Source organism: Zalophus californianus, chromosome 11 (assembly GCF_009762305.2).
Source record: "Zalophus californianus isolate mZalCal1 chromosome 11, mZalCal1.pri.v2, whole genome shotgun sequence".
Taxonomy (NCBI): domain Eukaryota; kingdom Metazoa; phylum Chordata; class Mammalia; order Carnivora; family Otariidae; genus Zalophus; species Zalophus californianus.
In genome coordinates this window covers 68588631-68616623 of record NC_045605.1, presented here as the reverse complement: position 1 = coordinate 68616623, position 27993 = coordinate 68588631, and the positions used below count along the sequence as shown (strand labels likewise).

Sequence of the window (27993 nt, the reverse complement as noted above, 5' to 3'; positions counted from 1 at the left end):
CTTTGCATTTAATGTATTTTCCTTCCTGTAAAACTCATCCTCCTCTACAAATTGATATACCCTTTTTGAGATTCAACTCATTGTTCTTAGGAAATTTTTCCCAATGCTTTCTATCACTTCCTCTGGATTATAATTATTTTACGTATTTACAGTGAATATGGAGATTCTTTTTTTTTTTAAGATTTTATTTATTTGACAGAGAGAGACACAGCGAGAGAGGGAACACAAGCAGGGGGAGTGGGAGACGGAGAAGCAGGCTTCCCACTGAGCAGAAAGCCCAGTGCGGGTCTCGATCCCAGGACCCTGGGACCATGACCTGAGCCAAAGGCAGACGTTTAACGACTGAGCCACCCAGGCGCCCCAAGAATATGGAGGTTCTTAAACTTATGTCCCCTTATATTCCTGGAACCTGGCCAATGGTGTGGTACCTAATAGAAGGTTTTCAACTTTAAAGTCCTTTCTAAAAAGTCATTGTGGGCAAATTTCTGCTTTTCTGAGCCTCAGTTTCCTCACCTGTAAAGTTAGAATAAAAATTTATTTATTTTTTATTTTATTTTATTTTATTCTATTCTAAGTCCAGTAGAGTTAAAATACAGTGTTATGTGAGTTTCAGATGTACAATATAGTGATTCAACACTTCCATACATCACTCGGAGCTCAACACAAGTGTACTCCTTAATCCCCCATCACCTGTTTCACCCAGTCCGGTTATTTGAGTTACCCCCACCAGGCAGTTCTCCTCTCTCCGCTTGATGGCAGTATCACTCAAGTGCAGTAACAAGAAACTACACCAGGGGGCTCCCCTGCATTTTCCAAATGAAGTCTGCCAAAACCTCCTTCATCAATACTTCTGAGTTGTCAACTGAAGTATTTGCTTTCTTTTGAAATAAAGCAATAGAGAAATACAAAACAAGTCACAAACCTGGAAATAATACCTTTATTTCTACCGAACTGCTGTCTGAGACATTCTTAATTTTCCTTAGTCTGTTAAAAAGCTGACGGAGAATTATTAGTCCCCTTTTACTGACAGGGGTGAGACAACCTGTCATTCAATTGAGGACTCCAATATTATTTACTATCAAAAGGTTTGATCCCAGGTTGAGCTAAATAGAAGACAAACCTGACTTAATTACTGCATTCCCAAGAAGATCCAGCAAATAGTAGAGGGAGGACAGATGCCTGGGTGGCTCAGTCGGTTGAGCGACTGCCTTCGGCTCAGGTCATGATCCCAGAGTCCTGGGATCAAGTCCCGCATCGGGCTCCTTGCTCAGCAGGAAGCCTGCTTCACCCTCTGCTGCTCTTCCTGCTTGTGCTCTCTCTCACTATGTCAAATAAATAAATAAGATCTAAAAAAAAAAAAATAGTAGAGGGGAAACCTAAATAAATGAAAGTATATTTGATGCTTTTCTTTCTAAAAATAAGCTACAAGTTATAATGCATATGGCCCTAGATAAGGAGTCAATGACTCCTTCTGATGCTGGATGGATTTCTAACTTCCCCTACCTTCATGATCACTTACCTTTAGAGCTCAACTTTTTCATCTTTAAATGAAGTTTTGGGGTGATGGCCTTTTTAGAAATCAGCTTTAATGAGATATTATTTGCATATACAATTCACTATTTTTAAGTGAAATTTGATGAGTTCTGAAAAAGGTATGCCGTCCTGTAACCGCCACATCAACATGATATAGAACACTTCGTTTCCATCACCACAAGAGTTCCCTCCTGGCCCTTTGTAGGCAATCTCGTTCCTTTATTCCTGGCCCTTATTAATGTCTGTATTTTTCAAACAGTCACCCTAATGAGTATTAAGTGGTATCTAATTGTGGTTTTGATTTGCATTTCCCTGATGACTAATGTTGTTGAGCATATTTTCATGCGCTTATTGTCCATTAGTATACCTCCTTGAAGAAATGACTAATAAAATCCTTTGTCTATTTTAAAATTGGGTGGTTTGAATTTTTGTTGAGTTTTATTTAAGACTTTTTAAAATATTCTGGATAGAACCCCCTTATCAAATATATAATTTGTAAATATTTTCTTTCATTCTTTAAGTTTTCTTTTCATTTTCTTTTTTTTTTTAAGATTTCATTTATTTATTAGAGAGTGAATGAGAGCATGAGAGGGGGTAGGGTCAGAGGGAGAAGCAGAGTCCCTACTGAGCCGGGAGCCCGATGTGGGACTTGATCCCGGGACTCCAGGATCATGACCTAAGCCGAAGGCAGTCGCTTAACCAGCTGAGCCACCCAGGAGCCCTCTTTTCATTTTCTTGACAGTGTCACTTGGCACAAAAGTTTTTAGTTTTGGGGAAGCCCAATTTATCTTTTTTTCTTTGGTTGCTTGTGCTTTTGGTGTCATATTTAAGAAACTATTGCCTAATACAAGGTCCCAAAGACTTACACCTGTGTTGTTTTTAAGAACCTTGTGCTTTTAGTTGTTACATCTAGACCTTTGACACATTTTGAGTTAAATTTTATATATGGTGTGGGTAGGAATCCCATGGCATTCTTTTGTATGTGGATATCCAGTTGCCCCAACATCATTTGTCAAAAACATCACTCTTTCTTCATTGGATTGTCTTGACACTGACCATAAACAGTGTGGTACTGGCGTAAAGACAGACATATGGACCAATGGAATAAAATAGAGAGCCCAGAAATAAACTCTTGCTTGTATGGTCAAATGATTTTGATAAGGGTACCAAGACAATTCAGTGGGGGAAAGGACATCTTTTCAACAAATGGTGCTGGATAAACTGGATATTCACATGCAAAAGAATGAATGCCTCTTTAACTAACATCGTATACAAAAATTAACTCAAAACAGAAAGACTTAAATGTGAGATCTGAAAGTATAGAACTCTTAGAGGAAAATATACAACAAACACTGCACAGCATTGGATTTGGCAGTGATTTCCTGGCTATGACACCAAAGGCACAGGCAGCAACATAAAAAATAGACAGATTAGACTTCATGAAAAATTTTTCTAATTTTGTGCATCAAAGGACATTATCAACAGAGTGAAAAGGCAACCCACAGAATGGAAGAAAAATTTGCAAATTATATATATATATATATGATAAGGGATTAATATTCACAATATATAGAGCGCTCCTAAAACTCAGCAACAACAAAAGACAAAAAACCTGATTAAAAATCAGACAAGTTGGGCACCTGGGTGGCTCAGTCGGTTAAGCGTCTGCCTTTGTCTCAGGTCATGATCACAGGGTCCTGGGATCAAGCCCCACATTAGGCTCCCTGCTTAGCAGGAAACCTGTTTCTCTCTCTCCCTCCGCTGCTCCCCCTTGCTTGTGTGCTCACTCTCTCTCTCTCTCTGTCAAATAAATAAATAAAATCTTTAAAAAATAATCAGACAAGACATAGACATTTCTCAAAGAAGATGTACAAATGATCAATAAGCATATGAAAAGATGCACAATATCACTAATCATTAAGGAAATGCAAATCAAAACTACAATGAGATACCATGTCACATCTATTAGGATGGCTACTATCTAAAAAAAAAAAACCCATAAAATAGCAAGTGTCAGGATGTAGAGATATTCAAACCCTTGTGCAATGTTATTGGGAATTTAAAAAGGTATAGCTCCTATGGAAGAGAGATGTCAGTTCCTCAAAAAATTAAAAATGCAATTACCAGTGATCAAGCATTCCACTTCTGGATATATACCCAAAAGAATTGGAAGCAGGGGCTCAAACATATTTTTACATCCATGTTCATAGCAATGTTATTTGTAATAGTTAAAGCATGGAAGCAACCCAAGTGTCCATCAGTGGATGAATGGAATAGCAAAATGTGGCATAAACATACAATGGAATATATTATTCAGCCTTAAAAAGGAAGGAGATTCTGACATACGCTACAATATGGATAATTGTGCTAAGTGACACGAGTCAGTCACAAAAAGACAAATACTGTATGTTTTTACTTATATGAGATAGGTACCGAGAGTAGTCAAAATTATAGAGACAGAAAGTAGAACTGTGTTTGCCATGATCTGAGGGGGAATGGGGAGTTCTTGTTTAATGAGTACAGGGTTCAGTTTTAGAAGATTAAGTCATGAAAGTGAATGGTGGGATGTTTATAGAACATTAGGAAGGCATTTAACATCGTTGAATGCACACTTAAAAATGATTCAGGTGATAAATTTTATATTTTATCTCAGTATCTCAATTTAAAAAAAAATCAACTGACTGAATATGTAATGGTTTATTTCTGAACTCTCAATCTGATTCCATTTATTTTATGTCTAGTTTTATGCCAATATGGCAGTGCCTTGATTACTATAGCTTTTCAGCAAATTTTAAAATCATGAAGTGTGAGTCCTTAGACTATTAATGTAATTAATAAAATAATTACAGCAAATAATTGCAGATTGCTGCAAAGAAAAGGAAAATGTGTCATAATTGAGAATATCAGAGACCACTACTATTGATAGGGATTTTATGGAAAACCTCCTTGAAGAGTTAAAGTGTGTCAAGTCATGAAGAATAGGGAGAACTAGCGTCACCAAGAGCATTCCAAGCAGAAAAAAAGTGTAACAGCAAAGTCCCTGGGGCAGGAAAGAGCCGGGTGTACCCTAGGACCTGACAGAGAGCCAGTGTGACTAGCGTGTATGGAGCCAAGAGGACAGTGATACTGGAAAGGTAAGCGGGCAATATACGTGGGGCACGGTAGGTGACGTGAGAACTGATTCATCCAAAGGGCAGTTGGGAGCCATTAAACGATTTTAAACCAAAGAATGTGGTGATCTGATTTACATTTTTAAAAGCTCACTCTTGCTGACGTGTGCAGAGTGGATTGAGCATATAGATTAGAATCAGGAAGTCCAGTCAGGGGGCATTCACAACTGTCAAAAGGAAAGGAGCCTGTCTTAGACTAGGACGGTGCTAGTGGAGAAAAGCAGAGAGAAGTAAAGAGATTCCAGATGTAATCTGGAAGTGAAATTGATAGCTTGACACTCAGATTTCTGGCATTAATAATTCACCGGCTGGTGGCATGGGGAGGGGGAATGCTGCCATGGGGAAGAGTGGGAGCCAACGAGAGTATATAGACGTTTCCGAGAAATCATCAAGAATTCCGTTTCTTCAAATTTTTATTAAGTTTTTTAAATTTTAATGCCAGTATCATTAATATACAGTGTTATATTAGTTTCAGCTGTCCAAGGAATTCAGTTTTAGACGTGTTAAGTTGGAAATGCCTAGGAGATGTTCAAAAGCCCTGTGGGGGAGGTCAGGATCTTCCAGCAACAAAAGCAGCTGAGGAAGAGGGCTTACTCCCGGGAGAAGTCTGACTCCCTGGGTGCTGGGGAGGTGTCAGACAAAGGAGGCCATTATTCTGAGGAGCACAGAGAAATAAAACGCAAGAACTAACTGTGCTATTTCAGCTCATCTTAGCAAATATTTTTTGAATATCCATAGGAATCACCATGAGGCTATTCTTAAGTATTAGAAAGAGGTGTGAACTTGAAGAGAGAAGGCATGACTTCAAGTCTGGTGACTTTGGCAAAATTTAAACTTTGATTTTGTTGGGCAATTGTGCAGATGACATGGAATAATTCATGTTAAAGCATCTGGCTATATAAATGGAAGTTCATATTAGACCTTGTGAGAGCAGGCATTATTATGAGCAATCAATATGAAATACTGCATACTTTTACTATTTATTGCTTTCTGAAAAAAAAACCCAACAACTTTGACGACAACTTTAACACGATCAAAATAAATGTATTTATTTTGCTGTAGAGGCCAGCTTTTGCACCACCCGGGTGAAATAAATCAGGACAAAATAACACCAAGGAGACTGACCTGTGTATACTGAGCTCTCATGTGGGTGAAGAACACACCTCAGAATCAATGGGTCTCAGCAGATCTTTACCCTGATTGCATGTGACCATGACTAATAGCCACAGCTTGATTACATTTGCTGCAATCCCTTTGCTGTTACATCCCGAACATATCAGAGTGTTGTTTGTACATCTTGTACCTTCTTTTAGAGCCCACCTGTCAGCATTAGCCCAGAAGCTTGGTGATACACACCAGTAATGATCTGCCTTCCCTCCATACAATCTCAGAGACTTGCTGCTTCAACAAAATAATCTTTTTTCATTCCTTTGCTCTACCCATATAGGACAAATCTTTTCCCAATCACCCTTTACTTCTACATTGCCAAATCTTTGTTCTTACAAAGGTTCCTTAGGCCTAGAATGTCTCCGCTACTCACCTTCTTGCTGATTCACTGTTTATCTTTATAGGCTCAGATAAATGCAAATTACCATTTCTTAAAACACTCGATGCAATTTATTGCATCTTCATCTATATTTCCATTTCATGCTATTTATAATTCAATATACTTATTCAACAAACATTGATAGAATGTCTGCTGAATGTCAGAACTCTTTAAAATGCAAATGACAGAAATCTAATCCAAGTAGCTTAAACAAACTAGCTCACACTGTTTTCATCCTCACCTATACTTTCCATTTTACTCTATTTATAATTCGATATACTTTGTCAACAAACATTTATAGAATGCTGCTAAATGTCAGGACTCTTTTAGATGCAACTGACAGAAACTCAAATCCAAATAGCTTAAACAAATCAGCTCACCTAACTAAAAAGTACAAGGAAAAACATGGTAAGATCCAGGCATTCAAACGCCGTTATTAGTCTTCATCTTTCTTTTATACAGGCTGATTAGGCTGGGTTCCCTAGAAATAGAGTCTGAGATAGGATTCTCATGAAAGGGAATGCTTTCAGGAAAAGGTATGTGAAGGAAGCAGGGGAAGAAAGCTACCCAAGAATGCAGTCTCAGCTAGAGACTAGCTTCAGCCTTTTCTCATGGAAAGATCTGAAGCTTAAATCACACCAGAGTCTATATCCCAGTTTGAGGCAAGGGGGACTGATTGGGCACCCCCTTGCCAGTCAGTCAAGGGTTGTAGGATAAGGAAGGATAGTACGAGTCTCCAGGTGAAGGGAATCTGGGTGAAGCTCCAACATCATCCTTGTGGCAGGCATGGTGCCTGCCAAGATTCAGTTGCGGTTTGGCCAACCCCAGAGAAGAGTCTTCCCCTTAAATCTCATACTGAAAAGCTTCAGGGAGAACTCTGATGTGTGCAACTCTATTGCAATACAGATGGGGTCACAGTCGAGTGAACCATATGGAATGGATGCTTCACAGGAGAGAGGGTTCCTTTATTAAAGAAGAGGGAAGACGATGGGTAGGCAAACACAGACATCCACTCTAGTAGGTACCAGGCACTGCTAGGGGCAAGGAAGAAAATGGTGAAGAAAAAACACACACATCTCTGCTCTCATGGAGCACATGAGCCTTGCTTAGCACAAGACAGACTAACAGAAATCTGCACTTTGGTGAGACACAGGCTTTGGTAGGGGTCGAAAGGATTTCTATGGAAGCCTTACATACAAGAGGTCACCTCACCCTCCTCGAGGGTCCATATTTTATGCTACTTTGTATATCCAATGCCCGGATGGTACCCTGAGTTATTATAAGTGCTCAAGGAGTGAGCACATGCAGCTTGGGGTGGGGATTCAGGGGTTTGAGGAGGAAGTAGATGCTCTCTGGGAGTTGTCTTTTCAGTTTATGAGCCATGCAAGAAAATCGCTCACTACTTTATGGTCACATCATGCCTTTAAAGTAGAGCTATTCTTATATCTGACTCCTAATGACTTTTTGCCTATTCCCAAATTCTGAACCTGCTTTCAAAATGTAAACCTGATAACTTTAAGTATATCTACTTTTTCTCAGTTTAGTTCAACATATAATTCATTGATCATCAGCTCTGTGTTAATAGTGTGCTAAGTGATGAAAAAGATACAGATATTCATTTATTCAAACTTTGGTGCCAGCAAACTAAGAACATAGAACCGCTGCCTAGCAGGATCAATGTAATGACCCGTAAGGGTGAGGAATGCAAATTTCACTTTGTGTGTTTTTTGGATAGCTGCCAGGGGAATGGCAGGTTTTTAAGTGTACTCTTGGTCATACTCATCAGTGTCACTGAAGATAAGGCCAAGAGCACATAAACTCAAAGAGGGAAGACTTTATTTAAGGGCCTCAACACAGGAGCAGCAAATAGTCAGTAATCCTTGATTTTTATCTCTTTTCCACTCAACCACCTCTGTAGGGTCTGCACCTACAAGATCAAATCTGTGCGCCACCATCCTAGTTGGAGTCTCCCTCATCTCTCGCCTGCAAGAGCTCCTAACTGGCCTCTCGGGTCCTATTCACTGAAGGCTTCCTATCCAGTCACCACACAGCAAGCTGAGTAATCGTTTGAAATTGTAAATTTAGTCACATCTTCTGCCCAATCCCCACCCCAGCCCTATTTAAAATCCTGTCTGGCTCCCTCAATTGCATAAAATCCAGAGCCCTTATAGCGTCCTGTTAAGACCTACATAAATTGACACAGCTTTCTCTCTCTCCTCCCCATTGTTACACACATTGGCCTGTCTTCATTCTGCAGACACTGGAGGCGGAGAGCCTTTACACACAGGGCTTCCCCTGCTTAGCCCATCTGACTCCATCTCAGTTTTCAGTCTAGGCTTATATGACTGAGCCTCAAAGAGGCCCTCCCTGATATCTTATTTAGAGAGACGATCCCTGGGGCACCTGGGTGGCTCAGTTGCTAAGCGTCTGACTCTTGATTTTGGCTCATGGGTGGTGAGATTGTGTCAGGCTCCGCACTCGGCGGGAACCCTCCTTAAGATCTCTCTCTCCAGTCCTTCTTCCCTTCCCCCAACTGGATCTCTCTCTCTCTCTCAAAATAAATAAATCTATTTTTTAAAAAATAAAAATAAAAAAATAAAGAGGCTGTCCCTGGGACACCTGACTGGCTCAGTCAGTGGAGCATGAGACTCTCAATCAGGGTTGTGAGTTCAAGCCCCACATTGAGTGTGGAGACTACTTTAAAAAAAGGGGTATCCCCTCACTATACACCTTTATTCTCTATTAAGAGAGAACCAAGTCCAGGTTATTCTTGGTGCTTATCCCCATTTGCATTTAAGTGTTCATTTATTTATTTATTTTTAAAGATTTTATTTATTTATTTGAGAGAGAGAGAGCGGGCACAAGCAGGGGGAGAGGGAGAGGGAGAAGCAGGCTCCCCGCTGAGCAGGGAGCCTGACTCGGGGCTCGATCCTGGGACTCTGGAATCATGACCTGAGCCAAAAGCAGACACTTAACTGACTGAGCCACCCAGGTGCACCCCCGTTTTATATTTAAGATTTTTTTTAAGATTTTTTTTTTTTTTGAGAGAGAGAGAGAGCAGGAGCAGGGTGAGGGGCAGAGGGATAAGCAGACTCCCCTACTGAGCAGGGATCCCGATTTGGGGCTCAATCTTGGGACTCTGGGATCATGACCTGAGCTGAAGGCAGATGCTTGGCCAACTGAGCCACCCAGGCGCCCCTGTTGTTCATTTATTTTTTTTTAAAGATTTTATTTATTTATTCATGAGAGACAGAGAGAGAGAGAGAGAGAGAGAGAGAGGCAGAGGGAGAAGCAGGCTCCCAAGGAGAAGGGAGCCCGATGCGGGACTCGATCCCAGGACCCTGGGATCATGACCTGAGCCAAAGGCAGACGCTTAACCATCTGAGCCACCCAGGCGCCCCGTTGTTCATTTATTTATCGCCTGTCTTCTCCACTAGGCTCAAATTCCAGAAAGGCAAGGTGCACTGTTTGGTGTACTCGTTATCTAGCTAAGTGCTTGCATATAACAGGCATTCAATAAACATTTAAGTTAGTTCATTTAATTCAACAATTTATTCCTTTACTCGAGAATATTTTGAGCCCTAAGATTTTTTAAAAACTCTGCTGGATAGAAGTCAGTTATGTGTAATTTTCAAGTTTTAAGCAGTTTTTTTTTTTTTTTTTTTGTCAAATTTGAAGACCTGTTTTGCCCTATTTGCCTTTAAGGAAGACCTTATTTGATTTGAGGGAAACCACTTGAAGTGTTCAATATATACATATATCCCCAATACCCATCCATTCTTTTTTGAGAAAATGGAAATGACATGAAAGCAGATGTTTTGGATGAAGGAGTTCAGTTTTCTTTTGGATTACATAACTTTGATGTGTGGCAGTGCTACTCTGCAGAATTTTTACTTATTTGGGGAAAATTATTCTCTTCTTTGATTGAATTGAAATAGCTTTCTTGTTTGTTATTGTGGAAATGAGAGGTTTTTCCTCCAAGACATCTGGAAATCTGAAAAAATGTACCAAAATGTGAGGTCCCAAACATTATCTGGAGCCGGAGAAAAGAACAGGAAGGGAGGAACTAGACTGTGTTGGATTATGAGGGTCTACAGATAATTTGAAGAAATAACCTGACTGTGCTGACATTGACATATTTTGATCTAATGAGACTGGATTTTTGTAGGCCATTCTGCACTACAACCCCCTTGTATATAGTAAAAGGGATTTCTTCTGAATTAGGTGGGGTATTTCTACACCCAATCTTTCTGCAAACCTAGAAAGATGTTGATTCTGGAACAGAAAATGAGGACTAAGGCGATGGTCCTGAAGCTGCTTCGTGGTAGGGGGAGCTTCAGCCTTGTGGCAGGCAAGATGCTCAAGGGCTTCTCTTTTGTGAGAGAAAAGATGGTGCTGACCGGAAGGTGGTGGACCAGTAGCTAGGCATGTGACATCCTTCTTGGACCCCAACCAGATGGATCTGAAGCTAGGTCTGAAGACTCTTGAGCAGCCACATTTCCAGCAATGGGTATACATTGTTTTCTCTGTTCTGCTTTCTGTCTGCTATCAATGAAAGGAAGGGTTTGTTTCCTTCTCTTACTGCCCACACCAGAAGAGTGAGGGCAGCATGTGTTCAAGGACAGATGATAATCCCCAAATTGCAGCATGTGATGGGCAGGCAAATGAATGGTCATACTTGTGGACAGAAAAGCAACATTCTGAGACCATTTGCTTAACTAGGTAGCATACTCCAACGGGTTGGATTTGCAGAACGTGTAGGCTTCTCTGATGTTAAAACCACCGAGGGAGCAGAACTTATAAAGTGAGAACACTTTCTTCAGTCAAGTGGGAGGGGGGGCACAAGTCTTCATCATTTCAATATTAAAGAAATCATTTCATATGCCCGATCTGGGGAGATGTAGACCTACTAAATCTGTGACAGCTACTGTGAGGAAAATGAAAAAAGAACTCGGAGCAAGTTATTTCCCCTCTGAGAGCCGCAGTTTCGTCTGTTTGGGCTGCACTAACAAACTATCATAGACGAGATGCCGTATGAACAACAGAAATTTATTTCTGAAATGGCTTCCTGGCTCATAGATGGCTGTCTTCTCTCTAAGTCCCCACATGTCAGAAAGGGGTAAAGGATAGCTCTGGAGCCTCTTCTAGATCCACTAATCTAATTCATGAGGGCTCCACCTTCATGACTTAATTACCTCCCAAGGGTCCCACCTCCAAATACCACTACACTGGGGATTAGGTTTCAACATATGAATTTGGAAGGGATGCAGACATTCAGTCTACAGCAGTACAATGAAGATATTGGTTTAAATAATTTATAAAGATCCTTTGAAATCTGAAACTATGATTCTTTCAGGCTACCTTCCATGAATTGCTTTTGATCTAGTTGTAGTCACAAAATATACATGTAAAACAGTTACATAGTAATATAATTCCTTGCTCTAAGACCCAGCTAGAATGTTACCTTCTCCGAGAAAATTTTCTTTCCACCCTCTCCACCCCTACCCTTAGATCCTTTGGGTGTCATATTCAAGAAATCATTACCAAATCCAATGTCATGAAGATTTTCCCTATGTTTTCTTCTAAGAATTCTAGAAGTTTTAGCTTTTAGGCTTAGATATTTGATCCATTTTGAGTTAAAGTTTATATATAGTGTAAAGTAAAGACCTAGCTTCTAGTTTTTTGCATGTGGATGTCCAGTTTTCCTAACACCACTTGTTGAAAAGACTGTCCTTTCCCCCATTGAATTCTCTTGGCACCCTTGTCAAAAGTTATTTGCCCATGTATGCAAGGATTTATTTCTGTGTTCTCTATTCTATTCCATTGGTCTTCATATCTGTCATTACCCAGTACCACACAGAGTTGATTACCATACCTCTGTGGTAAGTTTTTAAATCAGAAAGTGTTGTTTTCCAACTGTGTTCTTCTTTTTCAACATTATTTTGGCTATCCAAGATCCCTTGAGATTCCATATGAATTTTAGAAGGATATTTCTGTTGCTGCAAACAACGTCATTGAACTTTTGGTAGGGATTGCATTGAGTTGTATTGACATCTTAACGATATTAAGTCTTCCAATTCATGACCATGGGATGTCTTGCTATTTATTGGTGTCCTTAATTTCAGCATTGTTTTGTAGTTATCACCATGCAAGTCTTTCACCTTCATGGTTAAATTTATTCTTATGTATTTTATTCTTCTAATGTTACTGTTAAATGAAATTGTTTTCTTGATTTCCTTTTTGGATTGTTCATTGTGAGTGTAAATAAGTGCAACTGGTTTTTGTGTGTTGATTGTGTATCCTGCAATGTTGATGAATTTATTAGTTCTGTGTATGTATGTTTGTGTGTGTGTGTGTAATCTTTAGGATTTTCTACAGACATGATTATGTTGTCTGTCTGATTATGCTGCTCTTATTTATTTATTTATTTTTGCTTGCCTAGTGGCTCTGACTAGGACTTCCAATACTATGTTGAATAGAAGTGATGAAAGTAAACATCCTTATCTTGTTTCTGATCTCAGAGGAAAAGCTTTTAGTCTTTCATCATTGAGTATGATGTCAGCTGTGTGTTTTTCATATATGGCTTTTATAATGTTGAGGTGGTTTCCTTTCTTTTTTTTTTTTTTGAAGATTATTATTTATTTATTTGAGAGTGAGAGAGCATGAGCTGGAGGGGCAGAGGGAGAGGGAGAGAAAATCCTAAGCAGACTCCATGCTGGGCATGGAGCTGGATGCAGGGCTTGATCCCACACCCCAAGACCACCACCTGAGCCAAAACCAAGAGTTGGATTCCCAACGGACTGTGCCATCCAGTAGCCCTGAGGTGGTTTCCTTTCAATCCTAGTTTGTTGAGTGTTTTTTATCATGAAAGGGTATCAAATTTTGTTAAATGCTTTTTCTGCACCACTTGAGATCATCATGTGATTTTTTACTTTTTAATCTGTAGATATGGTAGAGTACATTGATTTTTGTATGTTGAACCAACTATGCATTCCAGAAATAAATCCCACTTGCTGATGGTGTGTAATTGAACTCACTTTTAAACTAAATGTAATTGAGAATTTTTATGCCCCTGCTAAATAGCTCTTGGGGAGCTTGAGAAGATCAAAATAATTTTATTTATTTTTTTTTATTTTTTATTTTTTAAGATTTTATTTATTTATTTGACAGAGAGAGACAGCGAGAAAAGGAACACAAGCAGGGGGAGTGGGAGAGGGAGAAGCAGGCTTCCCTCGGAGCAGGGAGCCCGATGCAGGGCTCGATCCCAGGACCCTGGGATCATGACCTGAGCTGAAGGCAGAGGCTTAACAACTGAGCCACCCAGGCACCCAAGATCAAAATAATTTTAGAAATTAGAAAAACTATATTTCCTCACATATAAATTATAGTATAGTAAACACACTTTAATACACTGTTTTAGCGTCTATGTCTATGTGTCTGTGCATGTGTTTGGTGGGTTCACAGGTGGGCAATATACCATAATTATTATAAGATGGGTTATGGGGTCATATTCTGTTCAAATTTTGTCTCTGTCACTATAGTTGGGTAACCCTGGACAACTTTTAAACTTATTTATGTTTCAAATTTCTCAGTTGCAAAATACGGGTTAAAATAGTCCCACTTTAGGGCTCCTGGATAGCTCAGTCGTTAAGCGTCTGCCTTCGGCCCAGGTTATGATCCCGGGGTCCTGGGATCGAGCCCCACATCGGGCTCCCTGCTCGGCGGGAAGCCTGCTTCTCCCTCTCCCACTCCCCCTGCTTGTGTTCCCTCTCTCACTGTCTCTCTCTCTCTCTCTGTCAAATAAATAAATTTTAAAAAATCTTTAAAAAAAATGGTCCCACTTTAGGATTGTTGTAAAGATTAAAGAGATAATGTGTATAAAGTGCTTAGAATAGTCCCTGCCATCTAGTAAGTGCTCTATAACTGTTTTTATATTATTGCAATCTAATTCATGAAAGATAGGAGTCTTTTGCTGAATCTAAGCTTAAAATTAGAATGTCGACTAAACTATTTAGTGGCAAGGAAAGTGTTCATAGCTGAAAAACTATAGACAGAGACCTTTATACTAGATAGAAGATTGTCCTCTTTATCATTTATGTGTGTCATCTTATTTACAGCCAGAAAGAAACCAAGATGCCTATCCTTCAATGCTCCCTCAGGTAAAAAGAAATAATCTTCTAATCTGCACTGATTGCATAGAAGTGTAGGAGTCTGACCTTGAAACTTCTTAGCACCCGCAGGAATAAGTTTGGGTACATGTTAAACAGCCACGTCTGCCTCCCCTCGCCACTCTAGTGGACCATGTATTATCGCAAATCATATTTTTCTATCTCCCCAACTAGAGCGTATATTCCTCAAGTTCAGGTCCATGACTGACCTTCTCTATAATCTCATACCTTCCAACACAGGACCTCGATCTCAGCAGATATGTTTTGGGTTGAATTTCCTCTTTCATTCTTCTTTTTTTAAGTTTTTATTTAAATTCCAGTTAGTCAACATACAGTGTAATACTAATTTCAGGTGTGCAATTTGGTGATTCAACACTTCCATACAACACTCAGTGCTCATAACAACAAATGCACTCCTTATTCCTCATCACCTATTTAACCCATCCCCCACCCCTGCTTTCATTCTTTTGACCTTTATTCTCTGCAGTATGACATTGAGGAAAAAGTCATGGATATAGGAGACACAGATGTAAATTCTGGCTATGTCCCTTCACTAGTTGAGTAAACTTGAACCAGTAACTTCATAAGTCTAAGCTTCACTTAAAGACAGAAACAGTATTTACTGAGAACCAAATAAGACAATGTATAGCATAAAGTGCGGTGGAAAGTGACAACAGATAATTTAAAAAAATCTTTCACTCTGAATTTTGCTGCATTAAGTCGTGTCTTTAATTCTTAATACAATTAGTAAGCTTTTTTTCCGACAGTTACTCTCATTTATTTATCTTGCCTGCTATAGCTCCTTGAATTTTTTTTAATTGATGGACTTTATTTTTTAGAAGAGTTTTAGATTTACAGAAAATTTAAGCAGATAGCGCAGAGTTCCACTATACCCCCCACACACATGGTTTCCCCTGTTATTTTTTTTTTAAGATTTTATTTATTTATTTGACAGAGAGAGACACAGCGAGAGAGGGAACACAAGCAGGGGGAGTGGGAGAGGGAGAAGCAGGCTCCCCGCAGAGCAGGGAGCCCGATGCAGGGCTCGATCCCAGGACACTGGAATCATGACCTGAGCCAAAGGCAGACGCTTAACAACTGAGCCACCCAGGTGCCCAGTTTCCCCCATTATTAACATGTTACATTAGTATGATAATTTGTTATAATTAATGAGCCAACATCAATACATTTTAATTATCTAAAGACCATGGTCTATTATTATTTCCTTAGTTTTTACCTAATGTCCTTTTTTCTGATCCAGGATCCCATCCAGGACACCACATTACATTTAGTCATCATATCTCCTTAGGGTCCTCTTGGCTGTGACAGTTTCTCAGATGTTCCTTGTTTTGATGACTTGACAGTATTGAGGAGTACTAGTCAGGTATATTGTAGGATGCCCCTCAATTAGAATTTGCCTCATGTTTCCTCATGATTAGACTGGGGATATGCAAAATCACAGAGGAAAAAATGCCATTTTTCATTACATAATATCAAGGGTAAATTCTATCAACATGACTTACACTGTTGATGTTGACCTTGATCACAGGTAGTGTTCTTCAGGCTTCTTTACTATAAAGCTACTCTTTTTCCCCCTTTCTATACTGTATTCTTTGAAAGAAGTCACTCCACACTTAAGGAGTGGGGAGATATGCTCCTTCTCTCAAACATTTTTAAAAGCAAATACTTTGATGCATGGGTTGATTCTATAAGATAGACATGTATGTTATTGACTGCCTTGCCCAGAGCTCCTTTTAAGAAAAGTTGCCTCTGGGGCACCTGGGTGGCTCAGTCGTAGGGTGTCTGCCTTTGGCTCAGGTCATGGTCCCGGGGTCCTGGGATCGAGCCCTGCATCGGGCTCCGTGCTCCGTGGGAGGCCGGCTTCTCCCTCTTCCACTGCCCCTGCTTGTGTTTCCTCTCGCTGTGTCTCTCTCTCTGTTAAATAAATAAATAAATAAATAAATAAATAATCTTAAAAAAAAAAAAAGAAAGAAAAGTTGCCTCTATCCACAGCCCCTGCTAAATGGACAGCCAGCCTCATGACCATGATTGGGACAGACATGACCATCTAACCTTCAGTATTTATTCTGTTCAAAATAATGATTATTTTTTTTTTATTCTGTTGGCATTTGGTATTATTTAATTCTCTCACATTTAAAAAGCCATTGACTCTGTTTAACAAAGAGAATCCTCAGTCTATCTGACATGTTGAAATTATACTTTCTGGGGGTGCCTGGGTGGCTCAGTCGTTCAGCGTATGCCTTCAGCTCAGGTCATGGTCCCAGGGTCCTGGGATCGAGCCCCGCATCAGGCTCCCTGCTCCGCGGGAAGCCTGCTTCTCCCTCTCTCACTCCCCCTGCTCGTGTTCCCTCTCTCGCTGTGTCTCTCTCTGTCAAATAAATAAATAAAATCTTTAAAAAAAAGAAATTATACTTTCTGAAGAAAAGTTCCCCCAAATTCTTGAGTTTTTAAATACTCCATTGAATGAAGCCCGCTTATTTCTTGTTCATGGTTGTCAATATTTCTTTAACAGTAAGATTATGCAAATTAAAAAAGAGCAGTGTTATTAAAGTGCTCCATTGCTAAAAAGGACTTATTGAATATATTAAAGAGTTGATGAGAATTAGATCCCTTTAAGTACCTGTTCTTAAAAGGAACATTTTTTATGAAGAGGAAAAGGAATTCCCACTCAAAGTGGACAAGTGAACAATGATTATGGCACTTGTCAGAGCTATTTTTCAAATGGATTCCCCCCTTGAAGAATTTTATTGCTTTACATAGATATTCCTAAACACTCATCCAGTGTGGGAACAAGTGAAATCAGTATATGTCATGATGAAGAAGGGAATCATGATCGATAACAATGTTTGTTTTTTTTTCCCCCAGTGGACAACAATTTTAAAAGTCACTAATCAAGAGATGAAATGTAATCCTGAAGAGTGGCAAAGCAGTTCCTGCCAGGAAAGATGGATGGTATTGTATGCTTTAACAAATCACATTGAAGAGCAGTTCTCAGAGTTGTTGAGTTTATTTCAGTAGATGTTCAGGACACCAGCTCATATGATAATGTTGAGCATGTTTTCTCATTACTGTATGTTCAGTGCAGAAAAGAACAATATAATTTGGATGTAGAAGCCATGTTACAATGTAATTGGAGCATAAATTGTCACTGCAAGAAACCTTATTTAAGAATTCTGCAAAACAGGAAACAGTAAGAAAAAGTCGATATTCAGGGAAATATAATTAAAGAGGTATGTACTGTAAATACTTATAATTTATCTTGGACAAACACAAATACTTTTTTAGTATAAGTATGTCCCATACACTATTTTTCTCTTATCTCAGTGTACATATGCACAGGTAATTAGAAATAATTCAAATCTAACTGGGTGTCCTGTGGCATTTTTCAAATTCTTTTTTTTTAATTGTGTAAAGAACATTTAACAAGAGATCTATCCTCTTAATAAAACTTTAAGTATACAATATGTTATTATTGACTGGGGTCTTGTGTTTTTATGTGCTGAATCTGGTGACCCTAGTAATGCTACGATCTGAACTTGGGTCTTTTGACTGCACCCCTGCTGCTCTTTCCACTGTGATCTTCCCTCTAGTTGATTTCACCAACTAACCAACCGCATGAGTATGTTTGGAATTAAGTCTCACAGTGACTTTTTAAATACTTTATTGGTGCCCTAGACATCTGGAGAATTTCCCCGCAGGGAAAATACGGAATCTCATCTTCATGCCTCTCTTCCCACCCATTAGAGCATTCTTCTGGACAGTTTGTTGAGTTAGGCAATACGGAAGATTCTCTTCATTGTTGAAAGATGAAGTCAATAGCATTCTAGGTGTAGCCTTTACAGCAGCTCTGTGATGTTTAAAGTGCACTGCATTCAGCTCGGAAAGGACACAGAAAGCTCCAAACTGGAATTATGTCACTTCAACAGGATTCACGAAAACAATGTTATTATTGTTAATTATGGTTTAAATACATTTTATTTTTTATTTTTTTAAAGATTTTATTTATTTATTTGACAGAGAGAGACATAGCGAGGGAGGGAACACAAGCAGGGGGAGTGGGAGAGGGAGAAGCAGGTTTCCCGCTGAACAGGGAGCCCAATGTGAGGCTCGATCCCAGGACCCTGGGATCACGACCTGAGCTGAAGGCAGATGCTTAATGACTGAGCCACCCAGGCGCCCCGTTAATCATGGTTTTAATCAAGACTATGTACGCAGTTGACAAAGTGTATGGATATGCATTATTCTATTTGATCCTCACAATAACTCTATGGGGGTAATTTATATTTATTTTTGTGTGGAAATTAAGGTTTTGCGATGAAATAACTTGTCCTGGGTTGTGCAACTAGTAAGTGCCAGAGCTTGGATCTTTGCCCTCATCTTCCCTACTCAGGTCCTGAGCATTTCCACTGCACAGTGCTGCTCGGTTGGTGTGAGAACGTACCTTCTGAGGCCACCTGTCAGTTTGTTAACTTGTGTGGGGGCCCACTCTCCAATTATATTCCGCGCATTTTGTTACCGAGAATGCAAATATATGATTAGTCTTAATCTAAACTAATCTTAAACTTAATCTTAATCTAAACTAAACTAATCTGAAACTTAATCTAAACTAACTAAAAATGATTAGTTTAAATTTTACAATTCCTTGTGAAATTAGCAAATTCAGAGTGGATTTTATCCACATCCTAGCTGCCTACTGCCTCAGAATTCTTTGCACATCAGGAGCTGGCAGATCTTGGAGGCTGAGCACAGATTGGGCCCAGCTGCTCAATGCACTCCACACTTATTACTGGGAACTCCTGGAGTGAGGTAGACCCTCTGGGCAGGGAACACTTTCCCTTCAGATTTAGTTTCAACACGCATTTTTTGAATGCCAATTATATGCAAAACACTTTCACATATGATAGCTCATATGAAAGCTTATAACTCAAAGGAGGGAGGGTAGTATTCTACTTTGAGATGCAGAAATTGGGATCTGAAAAGTTAAGATGCTGTAACTTAAAAAAAAAAAAAAAAAAACAGGCCTAAATGTGAGACCTGAAAACATAAAACTAAAAGAAAACATAGGCAGTGACCTTAGCAACATATTTCTGGATATGCCTCCTCCAGCAAGGGAAACAAAAGTAGCAATAAACCATTGAAAATATACCAAAATAAAAAACTTTTGCATAGTGAAGGAAGCCATCAACAAAACAAAAAGGCAACCTACTGAATGGGAGAAGATATTTGTGAATGATATATCTGATAAGGAGTTAATACTCAAAAAATATAAAGAATTTATACAGATGAACACCAAAAAAACCCCCAAATAATCCAATTAAAAATGGGCAGAGGACCCGAATAGACGTTTTTTCCAAAGAAGACAGCCAGATCGCCAAGAGACACATGAAAAGATGCTAAACATCACCCAACATTATGCCAGTCAAAACCACAATGAGATATCACCTCCACCAGTCAGAATGGTTAAAATCAAAAACACAAGTAGTAACAAGTGTTGGCGAGGATGTGGAGAAAAGGGAACCCTCTTACACTGTTGGTAGGAATGTAAGTTGGTACAGCCACTGTGGAAAACAGTATGGAGGTTCCTCAAAAATTAAAAATAGAATTACTGTATGATCCAGTAATTCCACTACTGGGTATTTAAAGAAATGAAAACACTGGGGCGCCTGGGTGGCTCAGTTGTTGAGCGTCTGCCTTTGGCTAAGGTCAGGATCGAGCCCCGCATCGGGCTCCCTGCTCCGCGGGAAGCCTGCTTCTCCCTCTCCCACTCCCCCTACTTGTGTTCCCTCTCTCACTGTGTCTCTCTCTGTCAAATAAATAAAATCTTTAAAAAATAAAAAAATAAAAAGAAAGGAAAACACTAATTCAAAAAGATATTTGCACCCCTGTGTGTACTGCAGCATTATTTACAATAGCCATGATATGGAAGCAACCTAATTGTCCATTGATAGATGAATAGATAAAGAAGATGTGGTACACACACACACACACACACACACACACACACAAATACAAACACACACACACTCATGCATGCATATACACAATGGAATATTACTCGGCCATAAAAGAGAATGATATCTTGGGCGCCTGGGTGGCTCAGTCGTTAAGTGTCTGCCTTTGGCTCAGGTCATGATCCCAGGGTCCTGGGATCGAGCCCCGCATCGGGCTCCCTGCTCCGCGGGAAGCCTGCTTCTCCCTCTCCCACTCCCCCTGCTTGTGTTCCCTCTCTCTCTGTGTCTCTCTCTGTCAAATAAATAAATAAAATCTTTAAAAAAAGAGAGAGAGAATGATATCTTGCTGTTTAGGACAAAATGAACGGACATAGAGGATATTATACTAAGTGAAATAAGTAAGAGAAAGACATATGATTTCACATATATATGGAATCTAAAAAACAGAACAAATGAATAAACAGACAGAAACTGACTCATAAATACAGAGAACAAACTGGTAGTTACCAGAGGGGCAGGGAATGGGTAAAATAGGTGAAACTGGATGAAGAAATACAAACTTCTGGGGTGCCTGGGTGGAGCAGTCGGTTAAGCGCCCAACTCTTGGTTTTGGCTCAAGTCACGATCTCAGGGTCTTGAGACTGAGCCCCATGTCGGACTCAGCACTCAGTGTGGAGTCTGCTTGAGATTCTCTCTCTCCCTCTCCCTCTGCCTCTCCCCCCTGCACTTACACTCTCTCTCAGTAAATAAATCTTTAAAAAATATATAAACTTCCAATTTTTAAAATAAATATGTCATGGAGATGAAAAGTAAAGCATAGAGAATATAGTCAATAATATTCTAATAATGGTGTAGGGTGACAGATGGTGACTATACTTACCATGGTGAGCAATGCATAATGAATAGAATTGTCAAATCACTATGTTGGGCACCTGAAACTAATATAACACTGTACGTTCAGTTCAATAATAAAGAAATTTTAAAAAGAACCCAGTAGCTCAATATCCCTAGAGGAGCTTAAAACAAAAGAGTAAGTCATCTGTTTAGACACCATCTAATCTGTCTGGAATCAGGAGAACTGTAGCTGGATTTCCTAGCCCTGGAAGTTTCTTCTTGATGCTAAGTCCCCAAAGCCATACTAATTCCTACTGTGCAAACAGAAGGAAAAAGTATCAGTCTAAAAGTAAACCTCCCATAATGCAAGAGGAAACACATGGCCCTTTTATCTTTCCCAAATGTGAGGAATACAGTAGGTGGTCTGATCCTGGTTTCAGAGAACTTGAGAGCACTAAGAAAGGCTGAGCTTTTTAAAGCAAAAAGCTGTGCTCAGCTTTTCTGTCAATGTGACATCAGCCTCCTGTGCCCACATAGCCCCTAGCCTTCTTATTTCTTAAATGATGTCCTTCTATCTAATGACTGCAGTCCCAGACCCTGATGGTTCAGATAAACAATGTGCCAAGTCTTGGCAGCTGTATCTCTTCTTGGTGGGAAGGTCAGAAAGTCCTTTAAAAAATCTGAGAGACACAAAAATATTACTAACATGCAGGAATTTAGAAAGGACTGCAAATGCCTTCTGCAGCTTGCACCCAAGGATCTTCTATAGGATCATTGCTCATCTCCCTTCTTCTACCAGCATATATTCAGTCTTCATTGCCTCCGTGCCTCTGCGTATGCTGTTCGCGCTGTTCTTTTTCACCTCTGGAGGAAAACTCACTCATCCTGGAGAACATTTCAGCTTCTCAGTAAAATAGCTTCCAGCAACTCTGGAAATTTAGCCACTTCCTCATCTGTGCTTGTATAAGCCTTTCTTCATATCTCTATTATAATACCTATCGTATTATATTATAATTATGTGTTAAACTTGAGAGCAGAGATCATGTCTCAATCATCTAGTGCTTAACATAGCTCTTAGCTGATATAGATACTCAATGCATTTTTTTGAACAAGTGAACCTTGTTTAAATTGTTTGCTTTATTTGTCTGAAAAACTAGTTTAACACTGTGGTTGTCTTTAATAAGACAGTTTATTCTTATTTACTTGCTGTAGGAGGAACACAGTAAAAGCACTAATAGCATTGCTCCTGGAAAGCTGTCAATTATGTCAAACTTACCCAAAGAAGTGGGAAAAATCTACAAATTAAAATGTTAAACATGGCATGATAATAATGACAAAAATGTGTTTATAAAATCATTTGCATTTCCAATTCTCCTTCCTCTCAACAGTATATAACCAAAAAATGGTACACAAACATCACGTGTAGACTTTGCATCAGAAGAGGTCTTCAAAAAGACCAAATAATAGATTTTTTTTACAGTGAAAAGGGATCTCTTGATTTCCTAGTTCAAACCTCTGCTATGTATGAATCTCTATACTGACAAATGCTCATGAAGCTTCTACTTGAACACTTGCAGTGTAGGAGAACTCACTACCTAAGAAGGTACCTGATTCCTTCTTTTCTTTGTGTGGAGATCAATGCAGGGCTTGAACTCATGACCCTAAGATCAAGAGTCAGATGCTTAACCAACTGAGCCCCCTAGGCACCCCTTGATTCCTTATTTTAATAGTTAAAATGTCCAAGTTCAACTCAAATCTGCCTTCTTGTAATCTTTAACCATTAAACTCAGTCCTTTCTTCCTTAAACCACAGTAAATATTCCTTCCTTGTGATAGCACCATCAAAAATTAAAAGCAGCTATTTATGGTCACCCCAAGTCTTTTTTTTTAAAGATTTTATTTATTTATTCATGAAAGACAGAGAGAGAGAGAGAGAGGCAGAGGGAGAAGGAGGCTCCCAAGGAGCAGGGAGCCCGATGCGGGACTCGATCCCAGGACCCTGGGATCATGACCTGAGCCGAAGGCAGATGCTTAACCATCTGAGCCACCCAGGCGCCCAGGTCACCCCAAGTCTTTTCCAGACTTTTCCAGTTTCATTCAACTGCTTCTCATATGTCAGGTCTTCCAACATTTTCAGCAATGTGGTTCATATCCTCTAGTCACATTGTAGTTTGTCTGTAGCACTTCTGAGATGGAGTCTGGACATACACTCTAGATGAGGTTTGCCCAGCGAAGAGGATTAATACATATCGCTCATTCTAGACTCTGTATAGGTACTGTCCAAACTTGAACTGGCTTGTACTTGGTGTAGAGTCAAACTTTGGCAATGGTTAGCAGGAAAGGGCATAACCTGCAACCTGGATAGGAGCAGACCTAAGAAAATGAATCCAATGCTGGGACTTCAGTTGGGAGGCTGCAAAAGGCTAGGCCAATTAACGACTGGAATGCAAAGAAGAGCTACATTTCTAGGGAGACACTGAGATAGTAAGAATCAGAATGGCTCTGGAGTCATAAAGACCTTTGTTGAACTCCGTCTTCTTCACTTTCCAATCCTTAGTTTCCTCATGTGAAAGTTGGGCTAATAACAGTATTTACTTTAAAGGATGGCGATGAAGACTTACTTCATGGGATAATACACATGAAGTCTGGCAGATAGTGCTTAGCAAGTGTTTTCCTTGCAAATTAAAATATATAAATGAAATTTAAGTTAAATGAATTTTAAAGTAATTTCACATTTAAAGCTTTAAAATTAATTACATACAAAGCATTTTCTCAAAATATTTTTAACACTTTAAGAAAAGCACTATATCTATTTTTTTTTTTTTTTGGAAAGATGACCAGGAATAATATGGATTGATTGAAAATGGCTTATAAAGTAAGAATAACATAATGCTGGGGTGCCTGGGTGGCTCAGTTGGCTGAGCGGCTGCCTTCAGCTCAGGTCATGATCCCAGGGTCCTGGGATCGAGCCCCGCATTGGGCTACCTGCTTCTCCCTCTCCCTCTGCCTGCCGCTCTCCCTGCTTGTGCTCTCTCTCTCTCTCTCTCTCTGTCAAATAATAAATAAAATCTTAAAAAAAGAATAACATAATGTGATTCTTTATAATCCTCGCAATAATTATACCAATAGTGTGGCTCTAACCAATACACCTATTTTCAGATTTTACTTTCATACAATAACTTTACCATTAACCTTTGAAATCAGTCTTTCTTATATTATAAATTCATTAATCCAGTCAGAATTATAATTCGATATTTGTTAGAAATCTTTGCATAAACTCTTTTTCCTGGCCCACGTTGTTTTCCTTGTAATATCCAATTATTTAAAATGTGAGAGGGATGGGCACCGCCCAATGAGGGTGTGTGTGTGACTTTGAACCTATAGTTACAATCCAGAGAACTGGGAGTGACATTATCTGTGACAATAAAAAAGCTTCTCTTGGTGAGTGGAATACCTGTATATAAAAGTCACACTTGAGGGTCTACGGTTCATCAGCCTTCACAAGTTGATTCAACTTTGAGAAAGCATCAGCTGCCAATACACCTGAAAGATCTTGTCACAAGACATAGTGTGGTGAGTAATCTTTAGTTTCTCTTTTAAATTTTATTTGAGTTTTTTTTCATAATTGAGCAATTATATAATGTGTACTATTTTCTATAAAAATGCTGTCAAGGTAAATTATTAAGGGACAGTTTGAATTCTGTTTAATATATAATGCCACAGTACAAAATAAATTTATGCTGCTAAAATGCTCTTAATCATAATTTTTTGATTCAAGTCTTTCAAGATGCCTTGCTTTTTCTAAATGCATCTGAAATTACACAAAAATAATTAAAATTTGGCATGATATGCTCTGAAATTTTGAAATAGAACAGCCTAGTAAAGAATGAGTAATTCTGATTTAAATAACCAATACAAATATTAAGTTGTGTTGAAATTCGTTTGTCCTTCAGGATATCTTTATCTAGACTGTTTGTTTTATAACTCATAGAAAGCTCAAATCTATGTATTATAGTTGGAAAAATGCAGTTTTACTGCTGGATAATCCCTTTACATAAAGCCTTTCCAAATTTGCTATTTTGAAAACTGTACGTGAATTTTAAGCGTGTTTTACAACTGCTCTTTTGCTTTTTCATGGCATTCTTATACGAAGCTCTTCTCTCTATTAAGAACAAGGAAGCCAAGGAGAGATGTCTTAAGTTACTAGGTGAACGTGACAAAGCCAGGACTAGATAGCAATGTTCCTATCCTCTAGCTACAGTGCCTCTTCCTGGCATAAACCAACACTAAAGAATCTTCATTTGTAGCTCCATCAATAGCTTTATATTACAGAGTGAAAATAAACATAGTAGATTATAATGTTTCTAATGCGACTTCTAAATGACGCTATTTCCCTTTAAAATATGAGTACACAGACCTCCTATGTATGTTAAAATAGAGAACGTCAAGCATTAAGAAAAAGCGCTTCTGTAATAATAGGCTTTGCAATTACTGAAATGCAGATTAAGGTAAGACTATTCTATTTTGAGATGAAAAGCCTTATGAGCAAAAGAGGAAAGTGCTAAAAATTATACTCAAACGAGACTGTTAATAAAGTAAGTTGAGTAAGACAGACAAGCATTCCATATGGAGTCAGGGCTCTACATCTGTAAACAAGTAATTAAGTAGATGATTTTAAAATACTTTCACACATTCTTTTTAATGATAGGGGTGTGCATTAATTCATTAAAAATCTCTAAATCAGAGCCCATTAAGTTTGTGTTTATGGTTATTATTGCAGTGCCTGAAATGAAGTTGACTTATGAAAAAAGAAATTTGCTAAGTAAATAAACCGTATTAGTAATTTACGTGGTTACAAGGGCACCTGGGTGGCTCAGTAGGTTAAGCGTCTGCCTTTGGCTCAGGTCATGATCCCAGGGTCCTGGGATCAAGCCCCGCATCAGGCTCTTTGCTCAGCGGGGAGCCTGCTTCTCCCTCTCCCTCTGCTGTTCCCCCTACTTGTACACTCTTTGTCAAATAAATAAATAAAACCTTTAAAGAGAAAGAGAGCCATCTTCAAGCAAACTATAAGCACTTAATCATAACCAACATAAAATGTGGGAGGAAATTCTAAAAAGGAAGCCTTTCCATTCTTCATGTGGCTTAAAATTCATGTATTAAAACTTGCCCAAAATTCTCAAAAGATACTTAAGAAAGTAAACTAATCTATCTGATTCCTAAATCAAATTATGTGTGTATAAAATATATACAAATATATACTAATGTATCTGTAAAATAAAGTCTTTCATGAAAACCAATTCAATTAGTTGTTGTAACACTCTCTGCGCAGTTGTATGGTTGTAATGATACCTACTATAAATTTAATTGTACATTTTGGCATATTAAAAATATTTTTAAATACTTTCTTTTTGCTTTTCCTTTTAGTGAAGATGCTGTCTGCAAAAGACATGGTTAAAGTAATGATTGTCATGTTTGCAATTTGTTTTCTTGCAAAATCAGATGGGAAACCTGTTAAGTAAGTATTGTAACCTCTTCTGCATGGTGAGAGAATGGGAATTGGCTTTCTGAGGCTGGCTTTATGATCTGGAAGAGGAGAGCTAATGGAGTGATCCTCCCTCTTTCTGTTCCCTCCAGGAAGAGATCTGTGAGTGAGATACAGTTTATGCATAACCTGGGCAAACACCTGAGCTCCATGGAGAGGGTGGAATGGCTTCGGAAGAAGCTGCAGGATGTGCACAACTTTGTTGCCCTTGGAGCTCCGATAGTGCACAGAGATGGTGGGTCCCAGAGGCCCCGGAAGAAGGAAGACAACGTCCTGGTTGAGAACCATCAGAAAAGTCTCGGAGAAGCTGACAAAGCTGATGTGGATGTATTAACTAAAGCTAAATCCCAGTGATGACAGATATATCAGAGCACTGCTATAAACAGCACTGGGCAACAATATTACATGCTGCTAACATTTTCAAGCTCTTAAGATTAATAAACACCAAAATTTACATCTAATCCATTGCTAGCCCTGATAGCTGACATTTTAATTGATTATTTTGATTCTACTTTAATTCATTTAAGAGCTCTTTTAAGTATTCTATTTCTATTGTTTATTCTTTTTAAACTATGTATTTGCATAATTTATAAAAGAATAAAATTGCCCTTTTTAACCTCTCTCCCATCTTATGATGCAAAATAAAAAATTTAATGATCATGATTTTAAATAAATGAAGTTGAGTGTTTCTCACTTGTTATAAGAATGCTTTCTGGGGTTATGAGTAATACCAAAATGTTTAAATTGATCTTGAGTCGAAGAATAATGCAAGATGATTTTTTAATCATGTGTCTCGCATTCCCATATTTTGACATCCTTTTAATACTACCAAAGTACTAGGTCCTCAAATCCCCACTAGCTAGATACTATTGTCTTCATTTCAGGAAAGGAAATGCTCAGCAAGGAAAGGCAGAAAGTGGTCCGAAACTTGAAAAAGCATTTGTCTACACAGTAGTCTGGATCCCAAATTTCAAAGAACAGAATTTTTGTATTTATTAGAATAGAATTTCATTCACTTGTCATTTGACAAATATCGATTTACTGTCCTTTATTTGTCATGTACTGTATTAGACACTGGACATATGCTGGTAAGCAAAATGGACACTGTTCCTATCTTAATGGGGCCTACAATTTAGTAGGAAAGACAGACATTAATTCATTCTTAGTTTTGATAAACACTATGAAAGAAAAGTACAAGATACTCCAGAAGTGTATAACACAGAGCCTTG

The 27993-nt window shown here is 38.8% G+C and overlaps 1 protein-coding gene across 2 annotated transcripts; it reads left to right on the top strand.

Moving 5' to 3' along the window:
* The first annotated feature begins 17601 nt into the window (after positions 1-17601).
* On the top strand, positions 17602-27434 carry PTH (parathyroid hormone). 2 transcript variants are annotated; one of them, XM_027580247.1, is made up of 3 exons: positions 17602-17668; positions 26647-26737; positions 26857-27118. In XM_027580247.1, the coding sequence occupies exons 2-3, from the start codon at positions 26652-26654 to the stop codon at positions 27116-27118; spliced, it is 348 nt and encodes a 115-aa protein (XP_027436048.1). In that variant the 5' UTR covers positions 17602-17668; positions 26647-26651. The 2 variants fall into 2 exon arrangements, with proteins under 2 accessions (XP_027436048.1, XP_027436047.1); XM_027580246.1 differs by lacking the exon at positions 17602-17668 and adding an exon at positions 24722-24795 and having other exon boundaries at positions 26857-27434.
* Positions 27435-27993: the final 559 nt, after the last annotated feature.

Bases quoted from the DNA above. Each gene is read 5' to 3' on its own strand.
- PTH (XM_027580246.1), top strand. From the start codon at position 26,652: ATGCTGTCTGCAAAAGACATGGTTAAAGTAATGATTGTCATGTTTGCA. The intron at 26,738-26,856 runs GTAAGTATTGTA...TGTTCCCTCCAG, and splicing joins TCAGATGGGAAACCTGTTAA to GAAGAGATCTGTGAGTGAGA.